The 19,686-nt window shown below is 39.1% G+C and overlaps 1 protein-coding gene across 3 annotated transcripts in view; it reads right to left on the bottom strand.

Moving 5' to 3' along the window:
• The window catches only part of mlip (muscular LMNA-interacting protein), a 46,664-nt gene that overhangs the window by 10,052 nt on the left and 16,926 nt on the right, over positions 1-19,686 (bottom strand). For 2 of the 3 annotated variants that reach the window (XM_085182615.1, XM_085182613.1), the window contains 8 exons: positions 17,616-19,163; positions 16,894-16,965; positions 16,362-16,442; positions 16,202-16,285; positions 16,042-16,077; positions 13,940-13,987; positions 12,949-13,011; positions 12,709-12,834 (listed from right to left, as the gene is read on the bottom strand). In XM_085182615.1, the coding sequence (XP_085038741.1) occupies positions 12,709-12,834; positions 12,949-13,011; positions 13,940-13,987; positions 16,042-16,077; positions 16,202-16,285; positions 16,362-16,442; positions 16,894-16,965; positions 17,616-19,163 (2,058 nt within the window). Of the gene's footprint in view, positions 1-774; positions 6,689-12,708; positions 12,835-12,948; positions 13,012-13,939; positions 13,988-16,041; positions 16,078-16,201; positions 16,286-16,361; positions 16,443-16,893; positions 16,966-17,615; positions 19,164-19,686 lie in introns of those variants that run through there. The other variant, XM_085182614.1, reaches the window with a different exon arrangement.

Raw genomic sequence — 19,686 nt, forward strand, 5'->3', positions numbered from 1 at the left:
GTGATGTGGTTTATTGTATTACTCTCGTTTTCTTCTGCTTGTTTTCTTTTTTCTTTCTCAACAGGTGATCCAGGTGATCGATATATGTATTTTTTTTTTTTTTTTTTTTTTTCTTCTGCTTATTCTGTTGGTTTTTGTTTTTTGCCCTTCTCCCCCGTCCCTCTTCTCAACTGTTTTTCTTCCCCTCTTTCTTTCTCCCTTTTCTTTCCCCCAGTCAAGTCTGTCCCGTATTCAGCAAGTGAAAATAAAATAAAGAATAAAAGGTGAATCAAATGGACCATTACGGCAAAGCTGGGATGGTCAATTTGGTAAAGAAAATCCGTTGGGCATCTTTCTTCGCCTTTAGACAATAATTCTGATGGCAAAAGAACCAAACGGGACAGGCAAAAAAAAAAAAAAAAAAAAAAAAAAAAAAAAAAAAAAAAGAGAAAATATTTCAGCAAAGCAGAAGACAGCAAGGTGGGAATAAGAACATGAAGTTTGGGTGAGAATCATCATGTCTTCAGACACTTTATGAATCAAGCTGTCTGGTATTATATCCTCTCTATTAATATTTGAATAACTTTTCAATAATAAATATTGTTTAACCTCCTATTAAACAGGATTTCCATTCTGGGAAAATATAGGTTATGCTAACAAGAAAGTTCATGCAGTTGTGTGAAAATTAAGAGGGTAAGTAAAAACCAGGTACTGCTAATCAAATTCATTTGATTAACCGATCATCAGCAAATGTGAACATCTATATAAAAACAGAGGTTTGACCGTTTTCGTGTCTGCAGCTTTAAGATATGTGCTAACTCAATGCCACAATCTTCTCAGGAGCGGATATCTCAGCAAATCCCTCCCAAGGTCAGACAGTTCAACGCTCAGAGAAACTGCAAAAAACCCAAGAGCTACATCTCAGACTCCTGCAGGCCACTGTCATCATGTTCGGTTTTCAAGTTCATGAAGGTACAAAAAGAAGATTGAAGATCGTATCAACTGACAAGGATGGTAGGTCATGCATCAAGGTGTTGCAATACTTCTACCCGAATGAAATGCAGTGGTGGGAACTTAAGAGACCTGTGCATAAATGAATCCCAGCAAATTGCATAAAGACCTTTGAAGGTCTACTGTATATGCACATCACTTGTGCTTCTGCTAACATTTTTGTGGTGACAGAACTATTTAAAAATCTATTGATTTCCATCTTCAAGAGAATCTCCAACGTTTGGAAACCCTCTGATTGACTGAGAAGCTGCATGAAAAAATCTATAAAAAATTATTTTTTGCTCTGTATTTGGTGCAGAGCCTCAGTCACGCTGTGCATAGAGGCTGGATGCAGGGGGAAATAGTCAGCCAGTATCTATACCATCAAAGGTGATTCTCGGTTGGAAGTTTTCATAAATACATGTTGTAACTTGTGTTTTTGGAAATACGCAAAAAAAAACTTGAATAATAAGACAGCAATTTCAAAGCAGTTTTTGTGTTAAAGGTGATTTTGATCAAAAGAACTGCCTTTACTCAGTGCTGTATCTCTGGTTTACAAAAACAAGAATCTAAATGAGACAAATTTGGAGCTGTTGAAAGATTTACCTCTTACGTATTGACTAGCTACCACCCACTGCTTCTTCTCTCCAGTGCAGTCTGACTAGTTCTTTTTTCCACTAAAAGGACAGACATTAAATCAATGTCTATTTTCTTACCCTTTCTTTAAAAAAACAAAACAAAATAGCAACACATTCTATAAAATTCACTCCTGGGTAGCTGACGTATTATGATGTGTGATCACATAAATCAATGCCTATGGAGAAATATCTATCAAAAAAAAAAACACTTTTTTTCAAAGTACCTGTAAAAGTGTTTGTTTTATATGACATATAAAGTAATCACTTCCATGCTTATCAGAGATATTGTTTGCTTGATTAATCTTTAAGTTTATTAAAACATTTATTTTCTATATGGGCACATATTATATACATACTGAAAAACCAACATCATTATCTTCAATAAATGCAATCTAAAAAGATTTGTAGCTTTGTAAGTTTGGTGTCTGAATTTTCGGGAAAGAGACTGTTTGGTGTCAGAGATGTAAAATTCACTGAAAGTCAGTCTAATTAGGGCTGTGCGATATGACCAAAATCTCATATCCCGATATAAGAATTCTATCTTCCGATAACGATATAAATCACAAAAATGTAACATTTTCTGTAAATTCTGTGAATCTCGGGCAGCTCGACTTGCGTGAAGTGTTTCCAGCTGCGCGTCATGTAGTTGGAGTCCAGTGTTTCAACAAATGCATGAAACAATACATTTTTAGACATAAGTTGTAACAGCTGCCGTTTTCTTTGTGAGTATTTATTACACAGCGTGCTGCGGGGAAAAGCCTGTTCCAACGTTTGAGTCTAAGGTTTATTTATTAGCACCTGGCGGCTCTTTTTTACTTCTCATCCATAAATAATCTGCTCTTTCACGTGATTCCGTTTATTTTGAAAAGTCTCGACAGGATCTTGAGCTTTATTGTGAAAGGTTTATGTGGAGCATACAAGCGGACACGCGTTGGTGTTACCGTCGTTGTTGCTAACACATAAAAACAGGTGCTTGTCCTTCTGTAGTGTGGTTATAATATAATATAAGAGAAAGAGAAAACTTTAAGAAATTAATATAGCCACTACAGTGACCATCAAAACAATGAAAAATATTACCGTAAACAGTTTATTTTGCAACACCACGAAACAAAATGAAACAATAGAGGTTTTTATATCATCATCCAATATATATGTTATATTGAACAGCTCTAAGTTTAATTGTTCAATACTGAGTGTTGAATTTTATGTTGTCTCATTACAGGAAAAACATCATTTTTTCATCATTTTTCATGCAGGATCATTACACTGTCAAACAAGACGAACAACAGAAAAATGCCAGGACTACCAACCATGCATTCAAAAATTGTGCTTCATATCCAAAAATATGTGTAAGTTTTCCTTTTTATCAACAACATTCACACGTATTTATATATTCCTTAACAAGTGTAAGCAAGTCATCACTGCTTTAACATAACATAGCAATTAACCCTGTGCTACAGGAATTTAAATGATGTGATTTGGGGCATTTTTAAACCTTTGATATTTTAAATATTTCATGGTTTCATGAAAATTTAAAATACAGATTGATTTAAAATGTATAAACAGCCTATCTGATATTAATGAATGGATGATTAATCCTTAATTAATGTTTCGGAGGTCAGAGAAAGTGTTTTGTTTTGGGTTTTTTTTTTTAGCTTTTACCACATTTGTTTTTGGCCTTATAATCTGTCTTACCTTAAGTTACAGCTGCCTTCACTGCTATAGTATATACCAGAAACACCTCCATAACTAACATCTATAATATCCCTATTAATTCATGGCAAACTAGTGCAATTAAAGTGGTAGTAGGAGACTTTGTGTGGGATCCGCACATGTGTTTTCCTAGACTCTCTGAAACGGCAACCCAGGAGCCTTTATAGTTCCCCACCTCCCACCTCTTTTCTTTCAATCTCAGTTACTTTTCATTTAGTTTGAAGTCAGTTTGTGAGGATTTTAGGTTCTCTGACCATGTGTTTTTGAGTTTTGGTGGTTTGGATTTATTTTTGAGTTTGTGAAAATAATTGATATTCTAGTTTTGGTGGCGTTTAGTCTTTTGAGTTTAATGTTATTTTCTTATTGCTTCTAAGTTTTGTTTGTTGTGGGTTTATTTTTTTATATACCTTGGTTCTTCATCCTCTCCGGTGTCTCATCTCTGTGCAGTCAGCCTTTGTCTCTGTGTTTGTTTACCTTTGGTTTATGTCTACTTATAGGCTGTTTATACTCTGGTTCTTCTTCTTGGCCTTGTAATATTTAGTTGGTGTTGTTAGTGATCCTATTGTTACCTCAGTCTTGTCATAATGTCTATCTGTTCTCTCTGTTCTGTAACCGTGTTTATTTTCTGCCCGTGTAAATGTGGCGTGTCTTAGTTGAAGTTTCAGTATTACTTATACTTTGTGCTAGTCTTTGACTCTGCATTGGTGTGCTTGCTCTTTCTTAGCACGACACAGCTCAATGGCTGGATTCTAATTAGTTTCTTTTTAGATTATTTAGTTACATTGTGGTCACATGCAGGAGCAAATGTAATATACTCGCCATGTAATGAGCGCATGCAACACTTTATTCTATACAGTCCAAGAGGGCTAACTTAGAATCACCAATATATCTAACATGCATGCCTTTAGACTGTGGGAGGAAGACAGAAACCCAAGCAGGCACAGGCAAATGTTGCACATAAAGACCATTGCTGGAAACTGTCTTGCTGTGACGTGACACTGCTGACCTCTCCATCACTGTGCTGCTCGATTTCAGATCTCACATCTGTGGGAAGGTACTCTCAGACATCTGTATAATTCATTTCATGAGGTGCACTACTGTATCTATCATCACTCAGAGTTTTTGGCTTTTACTATTTCACTGTTTTGTGAGCCTTCAAAGACCCAGCAGGAACCTGTCTGTGTGGCAGCCTGAGGAATGTGTTGGGAGCACAGACAATTCTTATGATGTTCTGAAGGTCTCCTTCGAACTCTGTCACTACTGAAACCGCAATTTTTCTTTACTTCACCCACACTGCACTGGTGCAACTCGTGGCGGTTGGTAACGCCAAATCAGAATTATTTAACCTTTTCCAGACTTCTCCAAAACATTATGTTCAGATCAGAGTAAGGGTAACAAGGGTTCCTGGACCTCCACAGGGTTAATGTTCCGCACGATGTTGCTCTTTAGTATTTGTCACCTGCACAGACAAACCAAGGGCATCATAAAAGGTAGATTAAGAAACTGGTGTCAGATGGAATCATCTTGATCAAACACAGCACAGTGATTTGTTTCAAATCTTTTGTTGTGTTTTGACATAGCGAGTCACATCTCCTCTGCCAGGGCGGTTAAAGCAAACACATTTGATACATCTGTGTTTGAACTCACAGCACCTAACTGTCTTCATCTCTGTTTTTATACCAATTTGAAGGAGACCTGTCCTGAACTACATTCTGTTTACTTAATGTTTAAGTAATGCACTTTTAAGGTAATGTGGCCCATTTTAAGGTCTAATGTCAACGTTAAATGTGTTCCCTTATAAAAGCTGTACTTTTTTTGTTGTATGTTACATGTATATTTACCAGCTACCAGTCTTTGTAACTGCATTGCACTGCTGCATTTCTTGATGTACATTGAGTACATGTATATTTATACACTCACCAACAACACAGCTCTATAGCGTCACCTTTAATGATATCAAATAAAAATGGTCTGACAGGACACTTTTACCTTTAAGCACGTCAATACTTGTGAGTGAGGATAGTTTTGGAGTTAAACTGCTTGCTTTTAACCAGACAATGAGATTTAGTAGGGATGTTAACACTTATTCAGTTGTTGACACAATTTTTATTTTTTTCAAAACATCACAACATCATTACAACATCACAATGACACCATGATAGGTTGATGTCATCATATTGTAATAACAACAGGCCAACAGCATGTTGTGATAACAACATCATGAAGCATTAAAGTGTTAGTATAGCCCTTGCTCTTTGGGGTAAGTGCTATTGTTTGTTTAAAACACATATTGTTTTAGGCACACTATGAATTGTCACTGAAACATTTAACTGATCTTTCTTTTTTAGAAAGGTTTGACAATGCTTGTTGTTTTGCAGTATTCTTTCTTTTTTTTTGTGCAGTTTCCTCAGTCTGTTTTTTGTTTTTTAAATATAAGCACATAAATATCTGTCAAGGAGCTAATCTGAAATCCTTTTGCCTCTCAAATTGAAAAATTGACTTTTGGCCGTCGTATTTGGTTTTCTTCTGTCAGTCAAATACTCACTCTTTCAATAGTTCTTCTTGGCAAATGCAACACTCACATCTTTTGTACTTTCATTCTGACATTATGATGATGCTGATCTAAGGCTGTGGCTGCGATTGTAATATTAGATTTGCTTCGATGTGATGGGTTTACAGAAAACCAAACAGACATAATGCCGTACAGAATTTGGTTGGTTTTTGCATTTGGCATTTAAAATCTGCCCCAGTTAAATCAAAGCAGGATAAAATTTCCCAGGGAGCGCTGTGAAGCAATTCCACATGAAGCTGGTTTGATGCATATAACTTGGATATGAAATATACATATACAGTGACGTCAATTGAGATCTGACAAGCTGACACAATTAGGATTAAGAAAGAAATCAGACAGGCAAAGAAGCGGGAATTGTGAAAGGATACCAGCAGATCAGTAAAGAAAATAATGAGTGTCATGCAGAGATTACAACCAGTTGCAGAACTGCAAGTGGTTGTAATCTTAGCAGCGATTAATCATCTCCTGGCTTTCAACATTTAAATTTTCTTATGCACCTTTTTTTTGACTTGTGCTGTGTTTGAAACTCTTTGAGGAAGCTACTAAAATTACAAATGATGTATGTTTTAAGATTTATGTTCTGGGTGCCTCGCTCTATTAACTGGAAAGTCAGTGGTTCAATCCCTGCTGCATCCAGCCTCCATGGTACCTTTAGGCAAGAACTATTTGATTGTATCTTCAAAATTAGGTAATTTAGTTGTCATTCTCCAGCCCTGCAGTGGCTGGCGTCCTGTCCAGGGTGTACCCTGCCTCTTGCTCTGTCACAGCTGGGACAGGCTTCAGCCCCTCTGCAATCCTGAATTGGATAAGTGGAAAAGGATGGATGGAATCCAAAGCCAGAGAAGTTACATAATCATCAACATTCACAGGGTGTGACATTTATTAGTGGAGCCAAAAATGTGAAATTATTGAACAGCAGTAATTTATTTTGTGTATCTGACTATCTGAATAATTTTACATGTGAAGGCTAAACAGATGGCTGCAGCGAAGGAGGTCACTCTTTTTAATTACCAGATATGTTCCCAAGTTACTTACTTAAAAGTTTGTTTGCTGAATGCCTTGAAGCAAATAGGAAAAAAAAAACCCTACCTATCTGCCTGAAAATTGGACTTAAACTGAGACAACCCCCCCCCCCCCCCCAAAAAAAAAAAGTTTTTTCCCCTGCTGTTACATGAACTTCTGCAGCCTGATGTAAGAATATGTTTTCTACATGCATACTTCATATTATGCAAGTAAGGTGAGACTGAATTTAAGTTTTTAAGTTTGCAAAAACACCTACTCTGTACCAGCTTTGCAGTTATGTGAAGAACAAAGTTTTTAAAGGACTCTATGAAGTCCTGTGAAAGACTAAGGAATAGGAAAGACTAATTCCATAGGAATTGAGAAGGTAAGTAGCAGCCAGGTGCTGCTAATCAGATTAATCTGATTGACTGATCATTAGCAAGTGTGAGAACTTCTATAAAAGCAGAGATTCTGTCAGTTTTCTGATCTGAAGTATTCAGGTGTGTTAACACAGTACCACAGTGTTCCCAGGAGTGGACCTCCCAACAAATTCATACAAAGTTCAGACCTGCTCAAAGAAATTGCAAAAAACCTAAGAGCTATAATTTAGGCTATGCAGGTCTCTGTTAGCATGTTAAACATTGAAGCTCTTGACAGTACAGTTAAAAGACTGAATAGGCATTTCCTGTTAGGAAGGGTTGCCAGTAAAACCCTTATTCTCTCCCTAAAATACTGACACAGACCTACACTCACCCCCCCCCCCCCCGCCCCAAACGCCTTCTAAGCTTATGTCTTCTACGTTGTGAGATGTGATGATTCATGTGCTATGTCCTGAGGTGTTTTGTTTTTTTTCTGTTCTCAAACTGATCTCCCTGTTGGAGCTCAGCCTGGGGGGAGTCCTTTTTTCTCCTCGTCTTACCTCATGTTGTGCATTTTCCATTGTTATACCTCTCTGACCTGTCTTCCCCATGTGATGTTGTGTAATGTACGTATGGTCGGAGGGTAAGATGGCGCTGGCAAAGGTCGACAGCCAATTTTAACCCAATTTCCTTCGGGGTCAACCTTTGGGATCAATAAAGTTTTATTGAATTGAATAAAATAATAGCATCACGGTTTAGGTTTGCAAAGTAAAATTCAACAAAACACCAGACTAGTGCAAAATAGAGATGTTTAGCCAGGATGCATAGTTGGTGAAAAGCAAACATATCAGCACAAACACCTTCAGTCAACTGTCAAGCACGGTGATGGAGCGATGATGATTTCGGCTTGTTTTGCAGCCACAGGATCTAGGCATCCTGCAGTCATTGAGTCGACCGTGACCTTCTTTGTATACCAAAATATTCTGAGGTCATCGGTCTGATAGCTAAACCTTGGGCCAAACTGAGTCATACAACAGGACAATGATACCAAGCACAACAGCAAATCTATATCATAGAGCCTGAAAAGAATCCAGGTTTGGCAATTATGCAGTCAAAGTCCAGACCTCCAGACGAATGCTAACAAATCTCGATGAACTGAAGCAACATTGTAAACAGCAGGTAGAAATTCCTTTACAATAGTGTGAGAGTCTGACAAATCATACAAAAAATAATTAAGTCAAGTTATTTCTGCTGAAGATGGTTTTAGTAGCTACTAAATCATGGGTTCTGCTTAGTTTTTCATGGGATTATAGAGAGCCATGTAAAAACTTTCTATTTCACATTGCTGCATATTAGTATGCTCTAATTATCATCCACAAACTTTCCAAATAATTAAACACGTAGTAAATTTAATCATGCATTTTATCTCATTTATTACAATTAACATATTTTTTTTTAATTTATATTGTTAACATTCTCAATTGTGTATACTTTCCCTGTATAAATTACTGTCATTTTGTAGTTTAATGTAGTAATGTAGTGTTATTAGTCAGAACCATTTGTTGACATTCTAAGAGGGTCTTTTTCCTCCTGTAGTTTTACTTCAGTTTGTGATTTTTGTGTCTCCATTTCACATTGAGTGAAATTCTTCTTTGTTGTTTTCTTTTTGTTGACATCTGTAATAAACTCTGTTGCAAAAATAGATTTATTTTATTATTTTTTTTTGTATTTGGAAAATGACTGACACTAAACTCAAATCAAAAATCAAAAATGTAATCCTAATTCAAATTATGACAATATAACAACTCCGGTGACCAGATTCAAATAGGAATGCATACGTGTTAGAAAGCTTCCCCATCTCCCCTGTGGTAGGTTTATAAAATGTTGTATAATGAGTGCTAAACACACCTCTGCACCAGCGTATAAACAAAATGTTTGGCTTAAGTCACTCAGTTCAAACCACTGTGGCAGCCAAATGAATGATAATTTTAGGATTATTTGTGAAAATGAATCTTCTTTGTTTTTCTTTTCCCTCAAACTGATAGGCCAGTTTGAAATGAGAAGGCGGGGTCTGAAAGTGTAGGTGGACTGCTGGACGACAGAGAGGGAGATGGATGGGTTGCCATTTTGGAAGTTGCTACTTGTGTGATGATTAGAGGACAATAAACTAACACTGTTTGCTGCTCAGTCAAGTAATGTCTGCTGTTTTCCACACTACACCTCTCTGCGTGACAATAAGAAAGCATCTTTATTCTCTTTATGAATACAATAAATCTGGTCTATGAGTAGCATTTTCAAATGTCAAATGTTTCATTTTTCACAATTTGCTGATATAATAATTTGTTCAACTGCACACTTCTAATCATAAATGCTAGCCAGACCTCTTGAAAATAGTCACAGAAATTGCCTCTGTTATGTGGCAATAAATACGGACTGACGCAACGGCTTGTTGTTGCCACAAGTCTTCAAAAAATGACAGCTGAAATTGACCAAAAAGGCACCCTGTCAAAAGTATTGTGGCAGACAGCAACATCCTATTTTTGTACCAACACAGTACACCATTAGAATAACTGGATGAATGTGACACACTGGACCGCCTGTAGCCTTCTAGACAATGCTTCAATGGAAGTACTAATTAAACAAAAAAGTTTGTTGGTTTTTTTTTTCTTCAAATGTGCTAATGGCTGAGTTTTATATGCAGTGATGTTTTTCTTGTTTGCTTGTTTTACTGGTGGCTGGAGCCTTCTGACTGCAGCTGCAGTAACATAATTGCAGGAACAATCAAAAAGTGAAACACTTCCTTCCAAGTCCCACACCTAAACGTAAGAAGAAATTAATATTTTATTACACTTATTTGACCTTTTTTGACCTCGCCTCTGTCAGTGCGCCCCAGGGTGGCTGTGGCTACGACGTAGCTTGCCATCACCAGTGTGTGAATGTGTGTGTGAATGGGTGGATGACTGGTTGTGTAAAGTGCTTTGGGGTCCTTAGGGACTAGTAAAGTGCTATACAAATACAGGCCATTTACCTTTTTTTCTTCACAATCTGCTGCAGCATGTGGGTGTTTGTATGGGTAAACAACACCAGCATGTTAAATGGCAGCAGTCCTATAAACAGCATAAGGCCGGATGGTGAATATGACTCTTGCTGCTCCCCGTGGTTCCAAACAGTCTTTCTGCAAATGTAACAAACCAATTGGGAAGCCGTCTAAATCTGCATATTTTAACAGCTGTTACTGCAGCCCTTAGAGGCCGTGGGTCATAAGCCATTTGTGCAGGCAGAAATTATGACCCATCGTTATGTTTTAAAGTTAAGCGACCATTAAAGGAATAATTGCACACAAAATACAGTGTGGAGTCATCAACTTTTAGGTGGAGATTAGGTTAAAGTCGCCACCCTGGAACGCTTACAGAATGAAGCTTCCTAATGTGTGACAATATAAAGTGGTATATTTTAAAACAAAAAAGCCCTCATTAAAATGTTTTTTGTGCCAAAATGTTGCGATCTAAAAGTAGTTATAAAACTTACATTTTTCTGAATCGTTGGGAAAATCTTTAAAGACTATTCTTATTTAATTGTGTTTTGCTTTTGGATACATTTCTAGTTAATTTTTGTAGTTTACTAGCTCCAGGAGGTCAGAGTTCAGACGTGTGATGTTATCCATGCTCCAGTAATATCTAAACATGTTCCCCCACAGTCTTTCCTGTTAGATACATTCAAGCTAATTATGTTTTCTGCTGTAATGTTTTTTCCACAATACTTTTTAAACAAAAAAGTGAATTTCTTTTGAAAAATCACTTCACTAAAAAGATGGCTTTTTGGGCGTCCAGCATGGTGCTGAGTGAAGGAGTTACCGCTTTCTGCATCATTTCACTTTTCTTTAATGTGAGAAAGAGACAGTTTGGACACAAGCCCGAAGCTCAGTGGCTCGTGAAGGAAAGGGACTCATCCTCTAAGAGAATCTGACAAGACCGGGTGATGACAGAGCGATGAAGGGAAACATTACAAATATCTTTGTATCTATGAAAAAACAAACAACAAAGGAAGACAAGAACAGGTATCTACACTGATAATAGAGGCAAAGGTGTTCAAGTTTGTTATCTTTTTCTCAGCATAAGGAAAATTGGTAAGAGCTTTTAGACAAATTACCTTGTGTCTTAAGGGAAACAAAGGGCGAGAGATAGGATACGGTCAAGTTCAGAAGTTTTACCAAAATTTGTCTTTTTTCTAAAACTTTTTGTCTTCTTGTATGTTTGAAGTGATTTTATATTATGGTGAATCTAGAAATTTCCACCAGTCAGTTGTAGCATTGCGACCATCTGCCTAATATCTTGTTGGTCCCTCATTTGCTGACCGGTCGAGGCATGGGCTCCGCTCAACCCCTGAATGGTGTGCTGTGGTACCAAGATGTTAGAAACAGATCCTTTAAGTCTCGTAAGTTGAGAGGTGGCACTTCCATGGATTGAACTTGTTTGCCTAGCACATCCCGCAGAGGTAAACACCTCAAACTCGTTGTTGTGCTCCTCAAACCATTTCTGAACCATTTTTGTTTGGGGCAGGGAGCAATTCTGCTGAAAGAGGCCACAGCCATTCAGAATACACTTGCTTGAAAGGGTGGTCTGCAACAATGCTTGGTGCTACACATCAAAGTAACATCCATATGGATGGCACGACCCAAGACTTCCTATTAGAGCTTACCCAAAGCATCACATTGCCTCCACTGGTTTGCTTTTTTACCCAGATTTCATTGTGGTGCCAAACCCACTGGGCCATCCGCATGGTGTCTGCAGCTATCCCATACGCAATAAACTGTGATGCACTGTTTGTCCCGACACCTTTCTTTTAGAATCAGCATTACATTTTTTTGACAATTTGAGTTACAGTAGCTCTTCTGTTCCATATTTACTCCCCGCGTGCATCCCTGAGCCTTGGCCACCCATGACCTTGTTGCTGGTTCACCACTGTTCCCTCCTTAGACCACCTTCAACAGATACAGTACTGACCACTGCAGACTGGGAAAACTCTGACGCAGTCATCTAGCATCACAGTTTGGCCCTTTTCAAACTCGCTCAATCCTTATGCTTGCTCATTTTTCCTGCTTTAAGAACAAAATGTTCACTCCACACTCCCTAATATATCCCAACCACTTCCCACAATAAAGAAATAATCACCTGTCAGTGGCTATAATATTATGCCTGATGGATGTATATTCTGTACTGTAAATGTACTGAATGCTTTGGTGGGAAAAAAAAAAGTATCCATGCTATCCATGATATGGAGATTGGAATATAGTTTGAGTAGTTTCTGGAAGTTTATTTTTACTGTGAGTCTGACAGTTGCAGTTCAGTGCAACTGGCACCAACGAGACACATTTCAAGTCAATAAAGAGGATTGTGCAGACTGCGAAGTCTTGTTATCACTTAAATTAAAAACTGATTGAATGCCACAAGCTTACCCTTTTCTTGTCAGTTGAGGTCTGCTTGCTGGCAAACTGCCTGAAGGGCTTTGGATGAAATTCATCTTTATCCTCTATTGTCAATCTTGGAATGGCCGTCATCGGGCGAATGACCCCAGGTTTTGTCTGGATAATACAATTCAGACATTTGACAGCATAAAGGAATTAATTCTGATAAGCAGCTCATAAATTCTCCTAATTCAGCAGATGAAGGAGCGTGATCAAATAAAGAATGTGTACCTGTTTGCGACCCAGCAGCTTTCTCTCCACGTCGGCAGATGGGTGCAAGCTGCATAAAGATGCCTGAATAAATAAGTTAGAGGAAAAAAAGAAATATTAACACAATTACTAATGCCTCTCACAAAAGTTAAACACTGATAACCGAAAGCACTCCTGCCTTCTTCTCTTTCAATTAATTATGATATTTGCCATCAGAGAGAAAACATACACAACTGAGAGAAGTAATTTATTTTTGAGTTTTTATGATAGCATAAATACATAAACATCTGGTTGCAAATCAGATTAATTATTCTTACTCAAAATAACAAAGTTATTCTGTTCATGCAAGAAGATATACAATTTAGAGGAAAATTAAGTTTTAAATTGGAGTTTAATGAACCCAGGAATAAGGTTTTATTTCTGAGCTTGCTAATAAACTGTTGCTATGAGATGGAGTAGCTTCAACACATGATAGCACGCTGTTTTGAACCTCTTATACGTGCATACTCATGCAGTAAGATACTTTATAAATGACCCGTGTTCCTGGTGAACTGTGAAATCTGTCAGAAGCTCAGTACAAACACAGACTGAGAGGATGGAGTCTATCCCTGCTGTCCTAGTGCAAGAGCACACCTTACAGCCCATTTAGAATCAATGAGCCCAACATGCATGTCTGTGGACTGTAGGAGAAAGCAGAGGGAACCCACGCACTGTAGGCACAGGGAAAACATGTAATCTCGGATTCAAATTCTGTGCTGTGAGGTGACATTAATCACTGCACCACTGTGCCACCCATAATTCCCATTGTGAACTATTCTATAAGTTTTTTGAAGCTGGTTGAAATTTGGCAAGTTCTATTTTATAATATTCAAAGAGCAAATAAAAGCATCTGAACAACACTGAGAATAAGCACCGTCAGCAGCAGGTTTTTTATCCTGTGGGGTAAAAGCTGAGAAAAACAGAAAGCATTTGCCTTTAATTCAGCGTGCAAAACTACCTGACCTCTACTCACATATTTGGTTTCACGTCCCAACGATTTTGAAAATGATGAGTTTTTCGGCTGGAAAGGAAGAAGAATAACAGAAACTGAATGACACAAGCTGGATGTCAGGGAAAATTGAAAAAAAAGAATAATCAAACGACTCATTCATTTGTAAATGTGATGGTCACTTTTTAGAAAAGCAATTAATGAAAAGATGATCAAAAGAAGTCCTTGGAAAACATGAATCATGGTTTCTCCAGAACGCGTCTCTTTATTTTCTCAGACTTGAATTTAACATGTTTTCTTGTTACACAACACAGTTTCTCTTGTTAGCGATTGAAAAATTGATGTTCTCATGCATACTTTCCCCCCTGCTGAGTTTACACAAGCATCTAGCTTAAGAGCACACGTCCCATGGATGACATTTTCACACACACACACACACACACACACACACACACACACACACACACACACACACTTGTTATCTCTGGAAACTATAGGAAGCATTCTCCTTTGATAAATAATGGACAGATGTCCTTTCATTTCTTGTGCTCATATAGTTAGAATTCACTTTTATCCAACTTCCTGCTTGTGCTTCAGTAAAACAGTACTGAGGACTCATTTCTTCAGTTCCAAAGCTACTGCAGTTCTTTATTTATCTTTTCTATTTCATTTTTACTTTAATGGTTCACACTTTTAGTTATATATAGACACAAATGTACATTTTCTTTCTCTCTTTTATTTGTTTTTGGGTGTGTTTTTGTGTGAAAGCTGCTTGCCTGCTCCTTTTAAAAATGATGAAACTGCAATTAGGATGCAAAATGATGACACTGATTCGCATTGTTATTCTGGGTGCAAAGAGCATGTGTTTACTCTTTTGCTTTTTATTGACCTAAACAAATTCTGCACTAAAGAACTGAGAAGAATCTGCTCATGATTGATTTGGTCACCAGCAGACAGTCATCTGTAGTTTGTATTCAAGATGCCATTTGTCTGTAAACACTCGCTAACTAACCACCAAGCAAAAGAATGTGAAACTAGAGACGGAGGATGTTCACCTTCAAAGTAAAAGCTGTAACCCACGTGTTTCAAAAGGGGCAGCTTTTGTGATGATTGCAAATGGGTTCTGTTTCCAACTTGGTCAGTGAGCAGGTTGGTGAGTATTTGCAGACAAGTTGACATCTTCCATATAAACTGTGAGTGCTACAATCTTCCAGTGAAGAAAACAATCAGATTATTGCCAGTGCAGGGTAAGGTAAGACTTTCCATAGACAGACAGTCACAAAGCAGTGAGCAACAGGAAAAGAGTCAAATAAATAAGAACATTTTAGCAGCCAGTATAAAGACATAAAATGCAATCAATAGAATTCCCAACAGAAGGCATGTTTAGTCTAAAATGTTTTTAACTGCTTCTTTAAAAAGATTCCACAGAGTCGATTTAGTGCAGTTGTAGTGACTGAAAGCTCTTTAGTTGTGTACGAGGAAAAGCTAAGAGATTCTGAGCCTGTGAACGACGACTGCGAGCAGCAGTGTGCTTGGAGATAAATAAACTTCTTTGTGACTGATTTCACCTGGGACTGGGCCAAAGATTGATCTGACACCATTCTCAGATGTGTCCCAGTTCAATATGAAGCTGGAGTCAGCAGCCAGTCACCTTAGGTTAGTATAAAGACATGCTCCATCTAAGCATAAAGTGTGTATGGAAAAAAAGTGTGAAACATTTGAATTAAAGCTGCATTCTGTGTAATAGGATCCGGGAGTGACTCGTGTGGCAAAAAACTCAAGTTTAATTTAATAGAAGTTTGTGGAAAAATGACCATACTTTTGGATTTACTGCCAGGTTAAGCTTTTTTTGTCTTTGATACAGCACGATGCTAATCTCAGAAAAATACAGTTTTAACCATTTTGATAAGAAATCAGAAAATAAGACAGGTTATGATCATATACAGGTACTTCACTGTGGGGTCAGATCCCACGTTTCCTCCCTGTTTCACATTATTTGGAAATTAAAATACTTGTTAGCTAAGTAACTGTTTAATCCTCCAACTTCTTAGTTTTAAAGTGATAATATCTTGGTGTAAAAGTTTCAAAGGAAAAATAGCTCACATGCTGTTAAAGAGATATTTTACCTGCAGACCATTGTTGGTTGTTGATGACCTGGTGGACTACAGTGGCAGGGTTGTGTTGGAGTTAAAGGATAAAAAAAAAGAAACCTGTTAAGTGACTTTCAGCACCACATTTATACTTGTTTAATTTCATATTAATAGTGAAATAAAATACCGAACTCACTGCAGCAACGGAATTTGCCAATATCTCATCAATGACGGCATAAAGTTCCTCAGACTGCTGCCGGAGCTGAGCAGGCGAACACATCTGTGGAGAGCACAGACTTATTGATGGCGTCTGCAACGTGTGCGGTAAATAACGGCGGCGATGTGTGCTGTGGTACCTCAGTGTGGGTGTCTGATGCGATGCCTGTGTTCAGCGTGTCACAGGAACTCATTTCTCTCTCGACCTGCTCATCTATGGCCTGTGAATACAAAGAGAGAGAAGAAATTGAACTCCCCTCCACGACTAATGGTTTCACTGGAGCAATAGCACGCAATTCATTACAACATCTCCTCCAGACAATTCCTGTTGATCCACTCTATATTCTTCACAGGCATAACTCCTTCGTCTACATGTATCATACAGACGTGTGAATGTGTTTTCATGTCTCCCTGAGCATGATATGACTTTTAATAAAGTTTTAAGAAGTACTGTCCTTGCAGCTGCTGTTAAGTCCTTCTGAAATGAAGGAACAAAATGTCTTCTTTTTTTTTTGCAGTTTCTAAATCTGATTAGTGCATCTCAAGATTTATCTTAAATTACTCGCATCATGCTCACCATAGCAACACTGGCTGCATCATTAGCACTTCGTACTGTATGGCTGGCCATTTAACAAGGCAAATTAATGGGATTAGAGCCAGAAGTGAACTCACTTGCTGATCCAGTAGCAGGGTGTTTGTGGGAATAGCGGCGAGGGATTTGTAGCTTAGCGTAATTTTGTGTGTCTGGAGACAGAAGAGCAAACAATATGAATATAAATGTAATTACAATTTAAATTTTGAAGATAAACTTTGTAGACAGTCTGGTGGAAATTGTTTTATAGGCATGCTCTGTCTTCTGTTGGTGCTGGCTGCTTATCATGCAAAACAGTCAAACTCAGAGTTGCCCAGCAGTGTGAGCCGAAGTGTGTTAGCCTGTAGAAACTACATCACTTTGCTGCAGAGGAGGCCTGTTTGATGGATTACATTATGAACAAGCTTAGTTTTCCTTCACTGACGGGCAAGAAAACTGGATGAGTGTGTTATCAACTTATTTTGCCCCTGCTGGCTCGAAATAAATTGAATTCCTGGTGGTTAATACTCTGAATTTTGCACCCATTCGGTTAATGTCAGCTTTAAAAAAAACAACTTTTTAGTCATTGGAAAAGTGCACTTGAAACTGTTGCAAAGGAACAAATGAGCACTGACAAAGACAAATGGATAAAAGACACATCTAAAATCAGCTCCACATAGACGATGCCACTTGATATCCACATGTCAAGTGCGAGAAGTTTGTTTTTAGCCACGCAGGATGTGAGAACAGTATGTCAGAGGGAACACAGTAAAAAATATCCTCACTTTAAACGAGTCATGCACACGGCACAGATAGAGGCTACCTTTCTTTTTTTACCCTCCCTGTCACTGTAGTCTGATATTCCACTCCCCGGCCTTGGTGAGGGTGTGGAGCGCAGGGAGAAAGGGGAAGGGGTGAGATCTCTGATTGGTGGAGCAGGAGAGGGCGTTGGCGTGGGAGAGCTGGTGGGTGAAGGCCATCCAGAAAAAACAATGGGCGTGTAGCAGGAAGGCGACAGAGAGGGGGCTTTGCGAATGCCCTGCGAATGTGTGGCACCTGTGGGGTCGAAGTGGCTCCTCTCTAATTCGTACCTTCCTGTGGGAATTCGTGGAGGAGGGAGAGGTGATGCTGTGTCAGCACGAGCGGGGAAAATCGTTGCACATGAGTGAGAAGGCTCAGGATGAGGGGGGAAGACAGGCGATGATCTCAGTTGCTGAGAAAGCCAACGAAGCTTTGACAGAGATGAATTTGGCTTGCGACTCCATTTCTGGGGCGTGGAAGTCTGTGGCTCGTTAATGAGTTTGGGGGACGGGGAGATGAGTTTTTTAAGGTTATTATCCACACTGCCCTTGAGGAACGTGTGATTACTGCTGGGCTTCAGCTCAGGGAGTTTGGATATGGAGATGTGTGTGAGGGGCAAGGTTTTGGAAGTTGTACAGACTGTTTCTTCATGCTTCGGTGGAGAAGCAGAGAGGAAGTTTGAGCAAAATACAGGAGCTCGGGGTAGCACGAAACTCTTCACTGGCTCTGAGCGTCTTTGCACTTGAGATGGCGTGCACGTTCTGTTGAGTTCATTTGACTGACATGTTGGTTCCCTGCAATGGTGGTTCTGAACGTCTATAGATGCCAGTGAGGAGAACCGAGACGAAAACTCGAGGGGAATGGAGGGCACGCTGGAGGCTGCTGAGCACGCATTACAGAAGGACAGTGTTACGGGGTTCACAGGCCAGCAGGGGGTGTACGGTCTTCGTAGCACTGAGGACAGAACAGGAAGACGACCTTTTCTCAGGATGGCAGTGAGGAGAGAGAGTCGGGTGAGAGGAGGCCGATGGCGGGGAGGAGGGTTCTGGGAGCAGACAGAGGAGGAGAGGCTCTCAGAGGATGAGAAGCAGGTCTGAGGGATGTGGATCAGACTAGAGCCTGGAGCAAGAAAGTGCCTCTTGACCTGGATCACAGAAGGGGTGAAGACACCAGAGGGGATGGATGAGCAGGGAGAAATGGTACGGCTTAACGAGGCAGGAGAAGTGACCGAGGAAAGCCGCACGGCGGACCAGGTCTTCTCTCTGTCCGAGGCATCTGAGAGGATGGACTCCCTGGAAGAAGCCAGTGTGGGAAGCAGGTCTCCAGAGTCTGCGGGGCTTAATGTGTCCTCTGACCCTGGCGTTCTATTTGCACAGCAACCCAAGCTAACCTCAACGTGTCTAGAGGTGTGGTGACACTGCTGCTGGGAAATGTCCCTGTGTTTATCAGCGCCTGTTTCCATGGAGGCCGTCTCTGCGGCTGCGTGGTTGGGTGTATTTTGAGACTGGGCACTGATTGAAAGAGAGGATTTGGTTTGAGAGAGGCTGGCACAAGCTGGAGAAGTCTTCAACTAAAAAACAAAAAGAAAGAAAAAAGATAGTTTGGGGGGGGGTTTTCGTTTTCTTTCCTGCGTCTTATCTGAAAATTCACACCTCAGGAAGCAATTACTGAAAATGGACTTTCCCTCCACTTTCTTAAAAGACCAGATACACCAAAAATGCTACCCCTGCAAAATAGTGTTTGTAACAAGCTTGTGGCTGGTTTGTGAAATTACTTTGATGAAATCACCATCTGACCCCCTGCAAAAGCACAACTAAAATGTACTCATTATAGACACTAGAACTCTTGTATTTTTAGAGTCCAATTAAAATGTCACATTTGAAAAGCAGCACACGCACACCTTGGACAGTCGTTTTATTTTTAAATTAATTTCCTGACAGTGCTTCTTTAGTGGATGTCAGCTTACCAAATTTAACTTTGTACTTGTAAATTAAGTTGTAAATTAAGACCCTGCAAAGATACACACTGTGTGTATACACGTACACACACAAACACATATCTACATCACATTAAGTCAAAGCTTTTTTGTTCTG

The sequence above is a fragment of the Neolamprologus multifasciatus genome, chromosome 13, assembly GCF_963576455.1.
Source record: "Neolamprologus multifasciatus chromosome 13, fNeoMul1.2, whole genome shotgun sequence".
Classification (NCBI taxonomy): Eukaryota; Metazoa; Chordata; class Actinopteri; order Cichliformes; family Cichlidae; genus Neolamprologus; species Neolamprologus multifasciatus.